Here is a 15,571-nt window from a genome sequence, read left to right on the forward strand (position 1 = left end):
TCTGGAATTGCTTAATCGTGTCCAAGATCAGAAAGAATTAAAAAAATTTTATGTTAACCAAATATGTAGTACTGACTTAATGAAATTTCATCAAGCCGCTTCTTTAATTTCAGCCTAGGCACTGGAGATGCATAGGTAAATAAGACCTGCTCCCTGGCCTTGAGCTCCTTACACGAGGTGTGTTGTGGGAGCCAGAACAGGGAGAGAGATGCAGTGTGGCATAGAACCAATGCTGAGGGAAGTGATACAGACCTAGGCAAATTAAGGGGTATGTGGGGGGTGTACTAACAAAGAGCTTTGACACTCATTACTCAACGGTTCAACTCTCAAGGTGCTTTGCAGATCCCTTAAAGAACCATAGTTGTTTTCTTTGATGACCGTAATAAACCTCAAGGGCCCAGTACCCAAACTGGCCTCTTTGATAACTGCTGACTAGCTACTCACTTTACTTTTAAATATAATACATATTTTCTAATTTAATCTTCAGCTTTGATAAAATTAGATCACAAAATGCAGATGTAGTTCAGATGAGAAAGTAATTACACGTTAGATGTTAGTAGCTAGATTAGGGAAGAAATTCGAGAAAAGAGGACAAATGATTAGTCTCCTGAACTGATGAGTTTGTCTAGTGACAGACAAGGGTTAATTGCTTTGTGGGCAAATAGAATTCTATGTGCAAAATGTATGGTGGCACGGCATCATAAATTATTCTGCAAAAAAATAGCATGTGCATTATGGATAGTAAGGGACAGATTAAAAGTGTTATTTAGGACAAAATCAATAAACCCTGTCACTTGAATGTAAGAAAACAAAAGAATTGAGGATGTCTTCCAGGTCTCTGGCTGGAGTGAGTGCCTAGCAGGTGTGTGGTTCAGGAGAAGTACAAGGAAAAAGTGGATTTGTCAAAAGAGGATAAGTCCTGTTTTGGAACTGTCCATTTTGAGCTTTTAGGCTAGGTATAAGGATTTGGGAGTTGGAGGTGAAGTGTTTTCTCAATCTGCAGAAAAATTTGACCCTACATTAGTTTCTAGCTTTGATTCCTGATTTCTAAGACCTGATAAAAGTGAAATTTCCGGTGTGCTACCAGACAACATTGCTTATGGTAAAAAATGACCCCTGACAGGTTAGTTGCATCTGAAGCGGGACAACTCTGAGCACCTGGTCTTCCAGCATGGTGACTCATAATTGGGCGTTTCCCTACGGGGACCTTGGAAACTGCCCCTGGGGGATGGCTATGAGAGATTGACTTCTGTGAGGAATATCCTCTTTCACTGGCACTGTCATTTGGGGACCAGGACCTTGGGTCCTGAACTGTCGGGATGGCTCCGTGAGCTGCTGTGAGGACTGCCATGAGTAGGAAAGCCTGGTGCTGCCCTACTGGCATGCTGTGTCCCCAGAGATTCCCCAGGGATTGTGGCTCCAGGCTCCTAGCAGCATAGCACATCCTGGGAGGTGGTGCAGAGTGAGAGCTACGTTTGTGCAGCCTGAGGTCACTTCTCAGAAGTAGGTGAATCCATGTGCTGAGAATGAGGGCCTCACCAGTTGGGTAGGTTTGAGAGAGTGAGAGAGGAAGCTGAACCAAAGTCTACTCAGGATTCAGACACCTGTGGTAGCTGCAGGATTTTTTATTTTTTAGTAGGTTTGAGTAGAGAGAATGTGTACTGTTGGATTAATACTGCATTAGAATTTTTTAGAGTGGGTAGGTGTTGCAGGAGAAGAGAGAAGCAGTTGAGAGTGCTGCTGGGAAAGTAGTTCATGACTGGCCATGCGGCTTTGGCTGGAGAAGGAAGCAAGTGAGGCCTGGGAGAAAACCTGTAGGTGGGCCGCAGGAAGTTAGCAGATTTGACAGGCATGGTCAGCCAGGAAGGCTGTAGCTCGTGGTAACAGTGGGAAGTTAGAGTAATGGAGTGGCTCCAGAGTATGACAGAGTCCGTGTTTGCCTTTCAGAGTAGTTGGGTATTATGTTGAAGTTCAAGTTGGTGGGGTACTAGAGGAAGTTGGATGTTACTTTTAGGTGTTGACAGAGTATTGACAAGTTGGGTACATGTAATATTCTCTCAACTTTAGCTGCCTTACAGATGTTTTGGAGGGATGATTTTCTTGTGAAGAACTTTATCAGTATATATTGTGGTTCAAATGCTAAATTTTAAAATTGTCCATGTTATTTTAATGCAGAAAAGAACAGTGAAACACTATTGGAATATTAGAATGAATAAGGAATATTAGGCTTATATTGAGGAACCTCAACAGTGATTCCCCGGGAAAGTGCATAGCTTCCCAGGAGATACTCGGAGTAGTTTCCTTTCCTTTGCAGATGGCCTTGTTCCCTCTTTTCAGAGGAAATAGAGGATATGGAACTGCTTAGCATGCTAACCACCCACAACCTTGTCTGCGTCTGTACGTCTTCTCCCACTCAACAGAGGAGATGCTCTTTCTCTCTAAAGCTGTTTATTAATCCCCGTAGGCTCTGAATTACATGCTTTCTTCCCTGATTTGTGAACCATTTCTTTTCATTACTTCAACTCTCTCCTGAACTTTAAATGTTCCTACTCCACTGACTTCTCTCCCCTTTAAACATCTTAGGTCAGTGGTTTTCCTCCTCCATCTTAAGAGTAAACTCACTGGGGCACCAGGGTGACTCAGTCGGTTGAGTACCTGACTCTTGATCTTGGTTCAGGTCATGAACTTACAGTTCACAGAGTCAAGCCCCATGTAGGGCTCTGCACTGACAGTACTGGCTCTCTCTCCACCCCTCCCCCCTGCTCGCACACTCTTTCAAAATAAATAAATAAACTTAAAGAAAAAAATTCCTTTAAAGGGAGAGAGTAATATTATCAATCACATGTAATTACTCTGAGGATTTAAGTGAGCTAATATTTATAATATTCTTAGAATGCCTAGCGCATAATATAAACGTTTGCTGTTTAAATAAGATAAATCTATTACAAATGTTCTCAAATGTTATCAGATATTTTCCATTGTTATCTATAGTCACACATTAAAAAGGCATATACATAAGGGGCGCCTGGGTAGCTCAGTCCTTTCAGAGTCCAATTCTTGATTACATCTCAAGTCATGATCCCAGTGTCCCGGGATGGAGCCCTGCATCATCGGGCTGTGTGCTGGGCATGGAGCCTGCTTAGGATTCTCTCTCTGCTTCTCCCTCTGCCCTTCCCCCACGTGTACACTCATGTGCTCACTCTCTTTCATCTCTCAAAAATATATATATGTATAATAGTAAAGTTTGATAAGTTGATATTTCTATATTTTTGTGTTCTAGAGCTGCTTATCATCCAGACTTTCCAACAGTCCTGACTGCTTTAGAAATAGATAATGCAGTTGTTGCAAACAGCCTGATTGACATGAGAAGCATAGAGACGGTGCTTCTGATCAAAGTAAGATAAGATGTTTGCTGTATTTTGTATTATTTTTCAGTTTCCAGAATTGAAATTGGTTATATAAATTCCTGTTCCCCTTCTGTATTCTGGAGTTATTAATATGTTTTACCATTGTGCTTTTACCTCATAGGACACTATAGAATAACATAGAACTGGGTGGTTTGTGTGTTTTCTGCCTGAGAGAACTTTTTTAACTTTTGGCTTTTCCTCAGTAAATCATTTCGCAAATACATATTATTTTGGTGAATGATGCTATAATTTTGTTTTTGTTTCTTTCTTTCTTGATTGGTTGCCAGATCCGTTTTTTATTTACCTTTACAGATAAGTATGTTATTATTCTATTTTTTAAACAAATAGTCTACTTGATATTTCATGAGTTCTTTTTCTTAAAATTTTGAAAGTATCGTAAAATAAGTCAGTATTTTTCATTTATGTATGTATTTTTATGTACTTGTTGGATTAAATCACCAAACTGTGTTTCATCTATTGACATAAATTTGCTAAGAAGGAACACGGAAATTCAAAACAGAGATCTAACCAAAATAAGCATAGTAGAGTTTGTTTTTCTCATTATTGGAAATTGAGAAGTAATGGTGTCAGTAATTTAAATGTATATATAGTATATATGTTGCAAAGTAATATTGTAATTATTTGTGGGCTTGGCTCCCTCATATTTTAGAAGGATACTTGAGGGGCGCCTGGGTGGCTCAGTCAGGTAAGCATCCCTCTCTTGGTTTCCACTCAAGTCATGATCTCGTGGTTTCATGATTTTAAGCCCCACGTGGGGCTCGGGCTGGCAGTGAGGAGCCTGCTTAGGATTCTCTCTCTCTCCCTCTTTCTCTGCCCCTCCCCCACTCATGCTGTTCCTGTCTCTCTTAAAATAAATAAATAAACTTAAAAAAAAAAAAGAAAAGGATACTTGAAAGAAAATAATGAAGTCCTCTTGTCTGTCACTAGAGGTTGGCTAGGCCTCCATTAAGTCTAATCCCTTTTTTACTTTTCTCTAGGGCTTAAATATTTCTAGGCTTCCCCATGTAATTCAGTATACCAATCTTTTACTGTAATTTGCTGTTCACTCACATCTTTCCAGGCTGTAAAAGTCATTTAGAAAAGAAAAAGATTTGTATGAACTGATCTAAAATGAATATTCCCACATGAAAATGTACATAAAATAATTTTTAATTCTAAACGGATTAGAACTTAGTTTGTCATAAAGCATTGTTTACAATGCACTATGGTGTTCTTTTTTTTAATTTTTTTTTAACGTTTATTTATTTTTGAGACAGAGAGAGACAGAGCATGAACGGGGGAGGGTCAGAGAGTGAGGGAGACACAGAATCTGAAACAGGCTCCAGGCTCTGAGCCATCAGCACAGAGCCTGATGCGGGGCTTGAACTCAAGAACCGTGAGATCATGACCTGAGCCGAAGTCGGACGCTGAACCGACTAAGCCACCCAGGCGCCCCTCTTTTTTTTTTTAATGTTTATTTATTTTCGAGAGATAGAGCAGGCACGTTTGAGCAGAGGAGGAGCAGAGAGAGAGGGAGACAGAATCTGAAGCAGGTTCCACCCTGTCAGCAGCACAAAGCCTGATGTGGGGTTCAAACTCACAAACTATGAGATCATGACCTAAACTGAAGTTGGTCTCCCAACTGACTGAGTCACCCGGGCACCCCTACTATGGTGTTCTAAAGACTCTCAGTCGTTTTAATTCTTTGAATCTTGAGTTGTTTTTGAAATTCTTTTTTTTAACTTTCTGGAATGATTTTATTTATGTTTAAGTAAAAATACTTGAATCTTATAATGATAGGTAGCATTTTGAAATTGTGCATCAGAAAGGCTATGGCATAATTTGAAAAATGTATTTTTCCCTCTATTTTTTTAGAGTAATTCTGTAGCTCGCGCAGTAATGCAGTCTCAAAAGCCACCCAAGAATTGTAGAGAAGCGTTTACTGCTGATGGCGATCAGGTCTTTGCAGGACGTTACTATTCATCTGAAAATACAAGACCTAAATTCCTAAGCAAAGATGTGGATTCTGAGATAAGGTTAGTGTCAATGCAAGCTTTACTGTGGTATTCTGACTGCTCCCTGTGGTATTCTGTCTGCGCCCTGCAGTGTGCTTCCTTTCATATTACTCTAGCAGCAGTTATTTCAGGGAAGGATTGTGAATATTTTCGGGCTTCGAAGATCATTTAGCTGGATGTAGAATTCTGGGTTGATGGTTGTTTCCCATCATCACTTTGACAACAGTATTTTGGACGGAGAACACAAGTGTGTTCCCTTGACCAGCTGGTCTGCACATCGTTTACTGCCTGTCTGCGTGGAGATGAGAGCTGAACCCAGAGTGTCCGTCAGCTACACCACTGTTCTGGTGTTCAGCTGTGACTCTGCTCAGTGAGCGTATAGGTGTGCTGGTTTACATTCTGGCTCAAGTTCCCTGTTAACATCTCTTACTGTATTTTGAGTTGCACTGTTCTAAAAGGATCAGTCGGCAGAATTAGAACATAAATCTAGGAAGACAGAGCTTCCAGAAGAGACTAAGTGAGAAGTTGAATGACAAGCTAGTAAGTGTATTCAATGAGATGCACAAGCATGCAGAAAGGATTTTGGGTACCAAAAAGCCATGATTTTCCAAACTAATTCAGTTGATGAATTGATGGGTTTTGGAACTGAATTAGTGACCTGGAAAACCTTCAGTAGAAGAACTAAAAACTTTAAGTAAAATAAATATCTAAGAAAATTGAGTAAAAGTGAAAGTATTCTTAGGGGAAATGAGAGTTTCGTCAAAATAGATCTCATTTTCAAATAGTATTAGTCATTTTTATGTCATGAGAGCAGCATAAAGAAAAATAGCTATAATAGATACCAGAACATTTGGTAAAACTTCTTTCTTAGCAACAGAGAAAAGTTGAATGACCAGCAACTTGGTGTCATGGCACTGAATGCACATTTTGTATTGACACCAAGTCTTTCTGACGGGATAGATGTGGGAATGTGCCAGTATAAATGTGACCTGTAAAGTGGTAAGTTTTTGTCCATTGTGCCATGACAGTTAAATCAAGCCTTCCTGATTCTTAACTAGGTAAGACTAAATGATATGGTATTCAATAGACACTAGTGTAAAATATAAAAATACCATAGTGATGTTACTCTGTATGGCTCACACTTTTCTTTCGATAAAAATTGCCTCATGTATTTATGTCCCAAGTGTTAAAGAAAAAAAAAAAAAAGGATGACATTTTTGGAAAAGATTGTAAGTATGCCTCAGCAGCAAATTGGGATCTCTGATTCCAACAGTTTATTTATTTTATTTTATTTTTTTTGCTTTTGTGTATTCCAGTATTTTAGTAATAAAGGTTTCGAGTTGATATTTGGCTTCAATTTGTAGCTAACGGTATTTGTACTAATGTGTAGTGGACACTCATTTGTTTTAAAAGTCAGGTGAACCGGTTTTTCAAAAATCGTTTCCCCTATTAAATAATATGGGAATCAATAAACTATTGATTGTAAATATGCCAAGTTCTGGGTATGATGTTCATTTAAATAAATCATACAGAGAAAGACAAATACTGTATGACTTCACTTACATGTGGAATCTTAAAAACAAGCAAACAAAAGAAAACAAACTGATGCATAGATATGGAGAACAATCTGGTGGTTGAACAGTGTCTCTGCAGAGGGATGAGGGGTTGGGTGAAATAGAGGAAAGGGATTAAAAGGTACAGACTTCTAGTGGGAAAGTAAGTAAGTCATAGAGATGTAATGTATAGTATATTAATATTAATATGTTAACTTTGGTAACAGATGGCTGCTAGATTTTGTGGAGGTCACTTTATAATGTATATAAATGTTAAATCACTTTGTGGTACACCTGAAACTAATGTAATATTGCATGTAAACTACACCTCAATTTACAAAAAGAGAGAGAACAGCTAATAGCTTAAAAAAGCCAAGCTTTAAAAAAAAAAAAAAGACAGAAAGAGAATATACCAAGTTCTAATGATATTTAGATGACTTTTGTGTCATCTGTTTTGACCCAAACCAGTATATTTGCAAGTTTAAAAAAATTCATTAGTGGTTTTTAAATATAGAAAAGTATAAATTGGGAAACAAAAGTAGCTCATGATCCTGTTTCTCCATAGTCCTTATTGATATTTTAAAAAATAATTAGAAGAGGGGCACCTGGGTGGCGCAGTCATTTGAGCGTCTGACTCTTGATTTCGACTCAGGTCATGATCCCAGCGTCCTGGGATTGAACCCCACGCTCAGCATGGAGTCTGCTTAGGATTCTCTTTCTCTCTCTTTCCCTCCCCTGCCCACCCCCGCCCTCTGCTCACATGTATGCTCACTTGCTCGCTCACTCTCTCTCTCAAAAATAGATAGATAGATAGATAGATAGATAGGAAGGAAGAAAGGAAGAAATCTGTGCATATGGTGAGATAGTCCAAGAAAGAAAGAAAGAAAGAAAGAAAGAAAGAAAGAAAGAAAAAGAAAGGAAGGAATCTGTGCATATGGTGAGGTAGTCCAAACAGCGCAGAAAAGTATACAAAGTGAGACCATTCTCATCTCTCTTTCAAAAGTAAGGTAACAGTTTAGCAGTTTCTTACACGTGTTTTCTTATATGTGTTCCCAAAATAGTTTGAATCCTTGTACAGTGACTTAAATTAGACATAATTCACATACTATAAAATTCACTGTATTTTAAAGCATACAGTTTAGAGATTTTTATTATATTCATAAGGTTGTGCAACCATCAGTGTAAGCTAATTCCTGAACATTTTCTTTACACCAGAAGGAAAACCCATATCCATAAGCCATTATTCCCCCAATCCCAAACCCCCTGGCAACCACTAATCCACTTTTGGGCTTGTCTTTATGAATTAGTCTGTTCTGAATGTTTCATATAAATGGAAACATACACTATGCAACTTCTTGTGTCTGGCTTCTTCCACTTAAGTGTGAGCTGTGTGTAAGTATGCATATGGTTTCTGTATCTTGCTTTTTTTTCTACTCAGTGTTAAATCTGGGCAGTCTTTCCATGTCAGCACATTTAGAACTACCTCTTGGTAGCTCCCCAGGAGTTAACCAGTTCCCCGTTGATGGACATGAGAGTTATTTGCCATTTTCTCTTATAACAGTGCTGCAGTGAGAACACACATACATGGATCTTGGCATAGTTTTGAAAGTATATAGCTTAAATTCTTAATAGCTAAGTAAAAAGATATGTGAATTTTTAAGTTATTTAATAGCTGTTGCCAAATGACTGTAATGGATGTATTACTATACAAGTAATGCTTTGATTTTAAATATTTAATAATATTAAGCAATACTAATATTTTTAATATGTACAATATTAAATGAGCTCTAATAGTTATTAAAATAGATAATTCAACACTTTCATTTTATTTTTATGTAAGTTGACCATTTAATAGTGATTGCTAGATGACTCCAGAAAGATTCTCCAGTTTCCCATCATATTAGGAATACGTGAAGGGTGCTTCTCTATACCCTCGTCAGCTCATCACTGACAGATTCCTGTTGATGAAAAATGGCTCTGAAATTTAAGTGAAGAGATTATAATTTATTTCACAGTTTCATAATGAACAGAGTGCCTTCTTAACAGGAAAGGGTTTTAAGTTTTAAGTACAGGTACTGACTTGGTTTGATTACCCCCGTGTGGTTTCCCATGATGAAAGTACAAAGCAAGGAGCAAAAGAAATGTGTAAGTTAACTCTCAGAATAATTCCATTGCAGTAACTGCTTATATACAAGATCATTAAAAAAAAAATGTACCTGTAGGTTTTTGAATTTTCAAAGTATTTTAACAGCTTAAATTTAATTTTCCAAAGTTTATTTTTCAAATTTATTCTTTCCTTTGTTCTTTAAAACAGATATCGCATGTCTACTTACTGTGCCAGGCCCTGATCGAGGCACAAGACATGGCACAAAATAAAGTACAAGAAATTCCCTATCCTGGAGCTTAATATTAGGAAGGGGGAGATAGACTAGATGAATACTGTAACTAGGCCAAGTGCTATGGAGACAAACACAGCAGAGTGAGGGCTGCAGACCCAGGAGTGTACTACTTTGGCCGTTCCGGGGCATGTGTGTATCCCACACAAACCACGTGCACGTGCTCGCACATTTCATTTAGTAGCACAGGTTTTTCGCTCCGTGGAAAAATTAATTAAAAACTAAGGAGGAACACTGTATGAAAGTGTGTAACAGAATTCGCCCTCCCCTGCAAAAAAAAGTTGTATAATTTAGCCGTTTTGTTTATATAAATTATGTTGATTGCTTAAGTTTATTCTAAATATGCAGGAAATTGTTTAATAACAATATTATTGTTATTTCATCGGTGCTTATTTCTGTGCTTATTTCATCTGTTTTTATTTTTGTTTTAGACTCTAGGTTTCAGAGTTTGTTTACTTGGTAAATATTTTGGTTTTTTAGCAAAGTTACTGTTAATAAAGGTCTAGGTTTATATATGATAAAACAAATATTTCTTACTAATCTTGAGGAACCATCTTAAGTTTTTGTATCTCGCCCCATTTTTACCAGGAATACCATCATTATTTTCCTTCTTTCTTCATTTTCATCATTCATTCGGCTAACATTTATTGAGTCGTTTTCTAATTTTGAGCATTCTGGCAAGGTAGTGCAGTTAGAATATTTCATCAAATTTTTTTTTTTTAACGTTTATTTATTTTTGAGATAGGGAGAGACAGAGCATGAACGGGGGAGGGTCAGAGAGAGAGGGAAACACAGAATCTGAAACAGGCTCCAGGCTCTGAGCTGTCAGCACAGAGCCCAACGTGGGGCTTGAACCCACGGACCGCGAGATCATGACCTGAGCTGAAGTCGGACGCTTAACCAACTGAGCCACCCAGGCGCCCCAGAATATTTCATCAAATTTAAGCTGCTCTGTTATTAAAAAAGAAAAAGTGCTGTTATTTCAACCGTGGAATGGAAGGTGATTTCAGAGATGCTAAAATGTGGGAAACATATGCATCTTATCAATTCGAGACCAGTTTTTAACTGCAAAGGTGGTTCTCTCCCACCAGGCACACGATTTTGGGAGATAGGTGCTTGGGTCAGTGAGGCAGGAAGAGGTGACTTCTGAAGACAGTGACCGCTGTCATGGAGACGCTTTGTAGCTTTGGCCTCTACTTGCTGTTCCCTCCATCCCTTTTCATTGTCTTCTCTCCATCCCTCTCACTCCCACACATTCAGAGCATTCATCTACCAGCAGTAAATGTTGAGCTGTTGGGTTTATGTTTCACTGCTCTGTGCTTCTGTGTCTGTCCTTCCGTCTTCTCTCCTAGTTGGTCCAACTGAAGAAAGCTTTAGAGAACACAGTTCAGTTGTCACTTCTCCCAGACTCACTCCTCTGTTTCCATAGTTCTGTGGATGTAAAGTGTCCTGTTCACATTTTAACGTTACAGCTTATTTCCTGATTTTTCTTTCCTTTTAGTTTGATTCCTTCACATCAAAATTCTGTTTCCACTTCTGCCTGTCACTGTGCATGATGTGTGCCACACAAATCATGTCAAAAATATTTCTTAATGAAGTAAGAGAAATATGACTAGTTTAGATGTCTTTTGAAATCTCTGTTTTTTCATGTTATTAATAACTTAGTAGGAATATAGAATTGGTTTAACTGGATAGAGTTTTGCAAATAAACTATCACAAATAAGCTCTCTTTTGTAAAGATCTAAAGTATTTGTAATATTCAGAAACAGATTTGAGGTGTTTTTTTATCCTCTTGTCTGTGTCTAGTGACTTGGAGAATGAAGTTGAAAATAAGAAGGCTCAGATACTAAATCTTCAGCAACATTTGTCTACCCTTGAAAAGGACATTAAACGCAATGAAGAATTTCTTAGAAGGCGCCAAATACATTATAGAGAGTTAAAGGTAAGGAAAAAAATGTCCTTTTGTTTTGCTCAACTTACTTCCAAGTTTTGGGGTTTTTTTTTAATGTTTTACTTACTCTTGAGAGAGAGAGAGAGAGAGAGAGAGAAGACAGAGCATGAGCAAAGGTGGGCAGAGAGAGAGAGAGGGACACAGAATCCAAAGCAGCTCCAGGCTCTGAGCTGTCAGCACAGAGCCTGATGCGGGGCTTGAACTCATGAGCCATGAGATCATGACCTGAGCCAAAGTCAGACGCTCAACGGACTGAGCCACCCAGGCACCACCCCCCCCTTTTTTTTTAATGACTTCCAAGTTATTTTTAAGAGCCTCAAGCCCCTTTACAGCCCTAAAAAAGCTTTCATTTATATGGGTTTTACCTAATTATTAAAAATTAAAACAAACTTTAAGAATATTTATTGGTTCACACACACACACAAAAACAAAACTCATTATGGGGTGCCTCAGTGGCTCAGTTGGTCAAGCGTCCAACTCTTGATTTTGGCTCAGGTTGTGATCTCATGGTTCGTGAGTTTGAGCCTGCGTTGGGCTCTGTGCTGACAGCTGTCAGCACTGCTAGGGATTCTCTGTCCACCGCCCCCCCCCCCCCCCCACCCTTTCTGCTCCTCCTGTGCGTTCTCACTCTCTTCCAAAATAAATAAATAAATAAACTTAAAAAAAAAAAAAAAACTATGTGTTCACAAAAATAATGTTTTGATGGAAAATAGCTATATTTTTCCAAAACCAAAAATAGTGAGAAACTTGACATTTTTATATTTTTGTAAACCTCTAATATCTGGCTTGATAAAACTCAACTGAATCATCACATCAGCTTCTGCAGTCAGTCTCTTGCAGTAATTACCCATCATATAGTTGTAAACCTTTTGCACACTCGTGAGAAAGTGATAGTAAAAAGGGTGAATAATGTAGTGTTTTTGTGAAAATAGTTTTGACCTCATGACCCCTTGAAAGAATCTCAGAAGCACCAGGGGATGCTTGGATTGTACTTTGTGAAGCAGCGTATTGAAGTAATCTTGCCATAACCTCCACCTTTCAGAAAAGGGTTTTCTCAATAGGGTCAACACTGTCATCATTTTAACGCTAAGGAGGAGTGTTTCCATCCTTTTTTCATGGGACTGGATTAGCAATAAGGATGATCGTGACAGACTCTGTACGCAGCTTCCTTTTGTTCATTCAATACTAATGTGTCTCTGTCATTTGCCACAATATCCTCTGTAACAAAAGCAGAGTAAGGACTTTGTGGATTAATACATCCTTTCTGGGGGGACCTTCCTTCCTTCCTTCCTTCCTTTCTTCCTTCCTTCCTTCCTTCCTTTGTCTACACCCAATGTGGGGGCTCGAACTCACAGCCCTGTGATCTGGAGTCGTGTACTCTACCAACTGAGCCAGCCAGATGCCTGTTTCATTTATTTTATGTTACTAAAATCGAAATACTTTTCTTTCAGGTAAAAATAACAGAAAGTATTTCTGAAATTCGGGAGCTTGAGAATATAGAAGAACACCAGTCTGTAGATATCGCAACGTTGGTAAGATTCTTTTCCTTGATTTACATGTAATGTTAAAATACAAAACTGCCAGGGGCGCCTGGGTGGCTCCGTTGGTTAAGCGTCCGACTTCGGCTCAGGTCATGATCTCGCGGTTCTTGGGTTCGAGCCCCACATTGGGCTCTGTGCTGAGAGCTCAGAGCCTGGAGCCTGCTTCATATTCCATGTCTCCCTCTGTCTCTGCTCCTCCCCCGCTCACACTGTCTCTCTCTCTCTGTCTCTCTCTCAAAAATAAATTAAAAATGTTAAAAAAATTAAAAATAAAATGAAATACAAAGCTGTCATTTAGGTTAATAACATGTACTCTAAGCTTTTTTTAAAATCCTTTATATGATGCTACCTTTTGTAATTGCTATCTTTATTTCCAAATAAGGTCAACACTACCTGGCTTGTAGCATTCAAGTTCCTTAATGTTTTGTATGTGCAACTTGCATGCATGATAATTGATTTTGTCTTCTACTACATGTAATAAAGCTATCAAAACTTGAACAGCATGCTTCTAAACAGTGGCCTTTCAAACCAGACTGCCTAGTATAGTTTTGTTCAGAGTTAATCAGCATTAATATTAATGGATATCTTTTAGTCAGTTGCAGTTGGTCTCTTCATTGTTGAGGTTTTTCCCCCTAAGACATTGGTTCTCATTTTATCACACATTTGTTAGTCTTTTATTTTTCAGACAACTGTTTATTACATTCAGCTTAGCTTCTCTAAGTTACAGTAAGCAGTGCAGTAGATAGATTACCATCTTGTTAAAACGAATAAATGTATATTGAATGTCCACTCTGCACCAGGCACCATATTAAGTGCTGGGGGATATAACAGTGAACCAGACAAAGTCTTGGCACTGATGGAGCTTTAAGCTAATGAGTTATTTGTCTTCGTTTTTTATTAGTGATCTTATTCTCCATTTTTTATTTTTCTGCTTTAATTCCTTAGGTTTCTTAAAGGTATGGGCTGTCTTATTTTTGTTTACTCAGTATCTAACATATTGTCTAGCACATGATAAATATATATGCACACTGCATTTTGAAAGAAAAAGTAACTAGATAAAATAAATCTTACTTATGATTATGACCTCAAGCACAGTATAGTTTCACTTGTCTCCCATATGTCAGTCTTTCTTACTGTTGAATCGTTTTCTACTTTCTGATTTACCACCAAGGGTATGAAAATTTGCTAGTGCTCTTTGTATTTGTCTTTCACTGGATTGCCTGGAGCCTGTAGTTTCTCTTCTCTCAGAATCATTTGCACTGTTTTTTCTGTTTCATACTTAAGTATTTTAATTAACTCCTTACGTTCTGTAAATGTGACCAGGAAGATGAAGCTCAAGAAAATAAAATCAAAATGAAAATGGTTGAGAAAAATATGGAACAACAAAAAGAAAATATGGAACATCTTAAAAATCTGAAAATAGAAGCAGAAAACAAGTATGATGCGATTAAACAGAAAATTAACCAGCTATCAGACCTAGCAGAACCACTTAAGGTATGTTACTGTTACTCTGTTGTTATATGTGTATTTTATGTTTCAGCTGTGTATCCACACTGTACTTGCTAGATACTGCCCTAACAGAATTTATGGTTAAATGTAAATGCAACCAAATAAAATGGGATACAAACCAAATTTTCATCAGTAGGCCAATTAGAATTAAACACTTCTGTTCATGTCTTTAGGAAAATAAATTGCTAAAAATTTCGGTTTCTCCTAGATTACAGCTTTTGTTTCCTCTTTATTTTGTGATGAATTTTTTTTTTTCTTCCTTGTTTAGAACCAGAAGCAGGGATATATTGTCCATCCACCCTGCTTCTGTGCTCACCTACTCTGTTGTCTCTCTTGGCTTTCCTTCAGTAATTCAAGGATTAGTTGTATAAAAATAGTTATAGATTAGGGGCGCCTGGGTGGCTCAGTCGGTTGAGCGTCTGACTTCGGCTCAGGTCATGATCTCACAGGTTGTGAGTTCAAGCCCCACATTGGGCTCTGGGCTGACAGCTCAGAGCCTGGAGCCTGCTTCAGATTCTTTGTCTCCCTCTCTCTCTGCCCCTCCCCACTCACGCTATCTATCTCTCTCTCTCTCTCAAAAATAAACATTATTATTATTTTTTTAAAGTGGTACCTGGGTGGCTCAGTTGGTTAAGTGTCAGACTTCAGCTCAGGTCATGATCTCACAGTTCATGAGTTAATTCGAGCCCCGTGTTGGGCTCTGTGCTGACAGCTCAGAGCCTGGAGCCTGCTGCAGATTCTGTGTCTCCCCCTCTCTCTGTCCCTCCCATGCTCATGTTCTGTCTCTCTCTGTGTCTCAATAATAAATAAATGCTAAAAAAAAAAAATTTTTTTTTTAAAGTTGTAGATTAGATTTAAAAGCCAACTTGAAATGGCATGCTACTAAATTCTTGTTTATTGACATGTTTCTATTATGTTCCAGGCTAAATTAAACTGGTCTTTTTTAAAAAAAACTTTTTTTTTTTTTAAACACTTTCTCTTTGAAACCAAATTTAGGGAAATAAAATTATTTAACAATTAAATAGTATACCTTTCCCTGTTTAGCTTAGTTATCAATAGATTATTGTCATTATCATTTTTACAAATAGCTCAATTGTTCTCAGAACTTTAAATGTTGTTTATAAGAGTCTGAGAAGAAGGAATAGTGTATTTTAAGAGGCTGAGGCATCTTGGGTGCCTGGGTGGGCCAGTTGATTAAG

At 38.0% G+C, this 15,571-nt stretch overlaps 1 protein-coding gene across 3 annotated transcripts in view; it reads left to right on the forward strand.

Annotated features, from left to right (window-relative positions):
* SMC6 (structural maintenance of chromosomes 6) overlaps positions 1 to 15,571 on the forward strand; it is a 77,305-nt gene that overhangs the window by 32,840 nt on the left and 28,894 nt on the right. For all 3 annotated transcript variants that reach the window (XM_047851350.1, XM_047851351.1, XM_047851353.1), the window contains exons 16-20: positions 3,281 to 3,395; positions 5,283 to 5,443; positions 11,178 to 11,313; positions 12,774 to 12,854; positions 14,187 to 14,357. In XM_047851350.1, the coding sequence (XP_047707306.1) occupies positions 3,281 to 3,395; positions 5,283 to 5,443; positions 11,178 to 11,313; positions 12,774 to 12,854; positions 14,187 to 14,357 (664 nt within the window). The remainder of the gene's footprint in view (positions 1 to 3,280; positions 3,396 to 5,282; positions 5,444 to 11,177; positions 11,314 to 12,773; positions 12,855 to 14,186; positions 14,358 to 15,571) is intronic.

Source organism: Prionailurus viverrinus, chromosome A3 (assembly GCF_022837055.1).
Source record: "Prionailurus viverrinus isolate Anna chromosome A3, UM_Priviv_1.0, whole genome shotgun sequence".
Classification (NCBI taxonomy): Eukaryota; Metazoa; Chordata; class Mammalia; order Carnivora; family Felidae; genus Prionailurus; species Prionailurus viverrinus.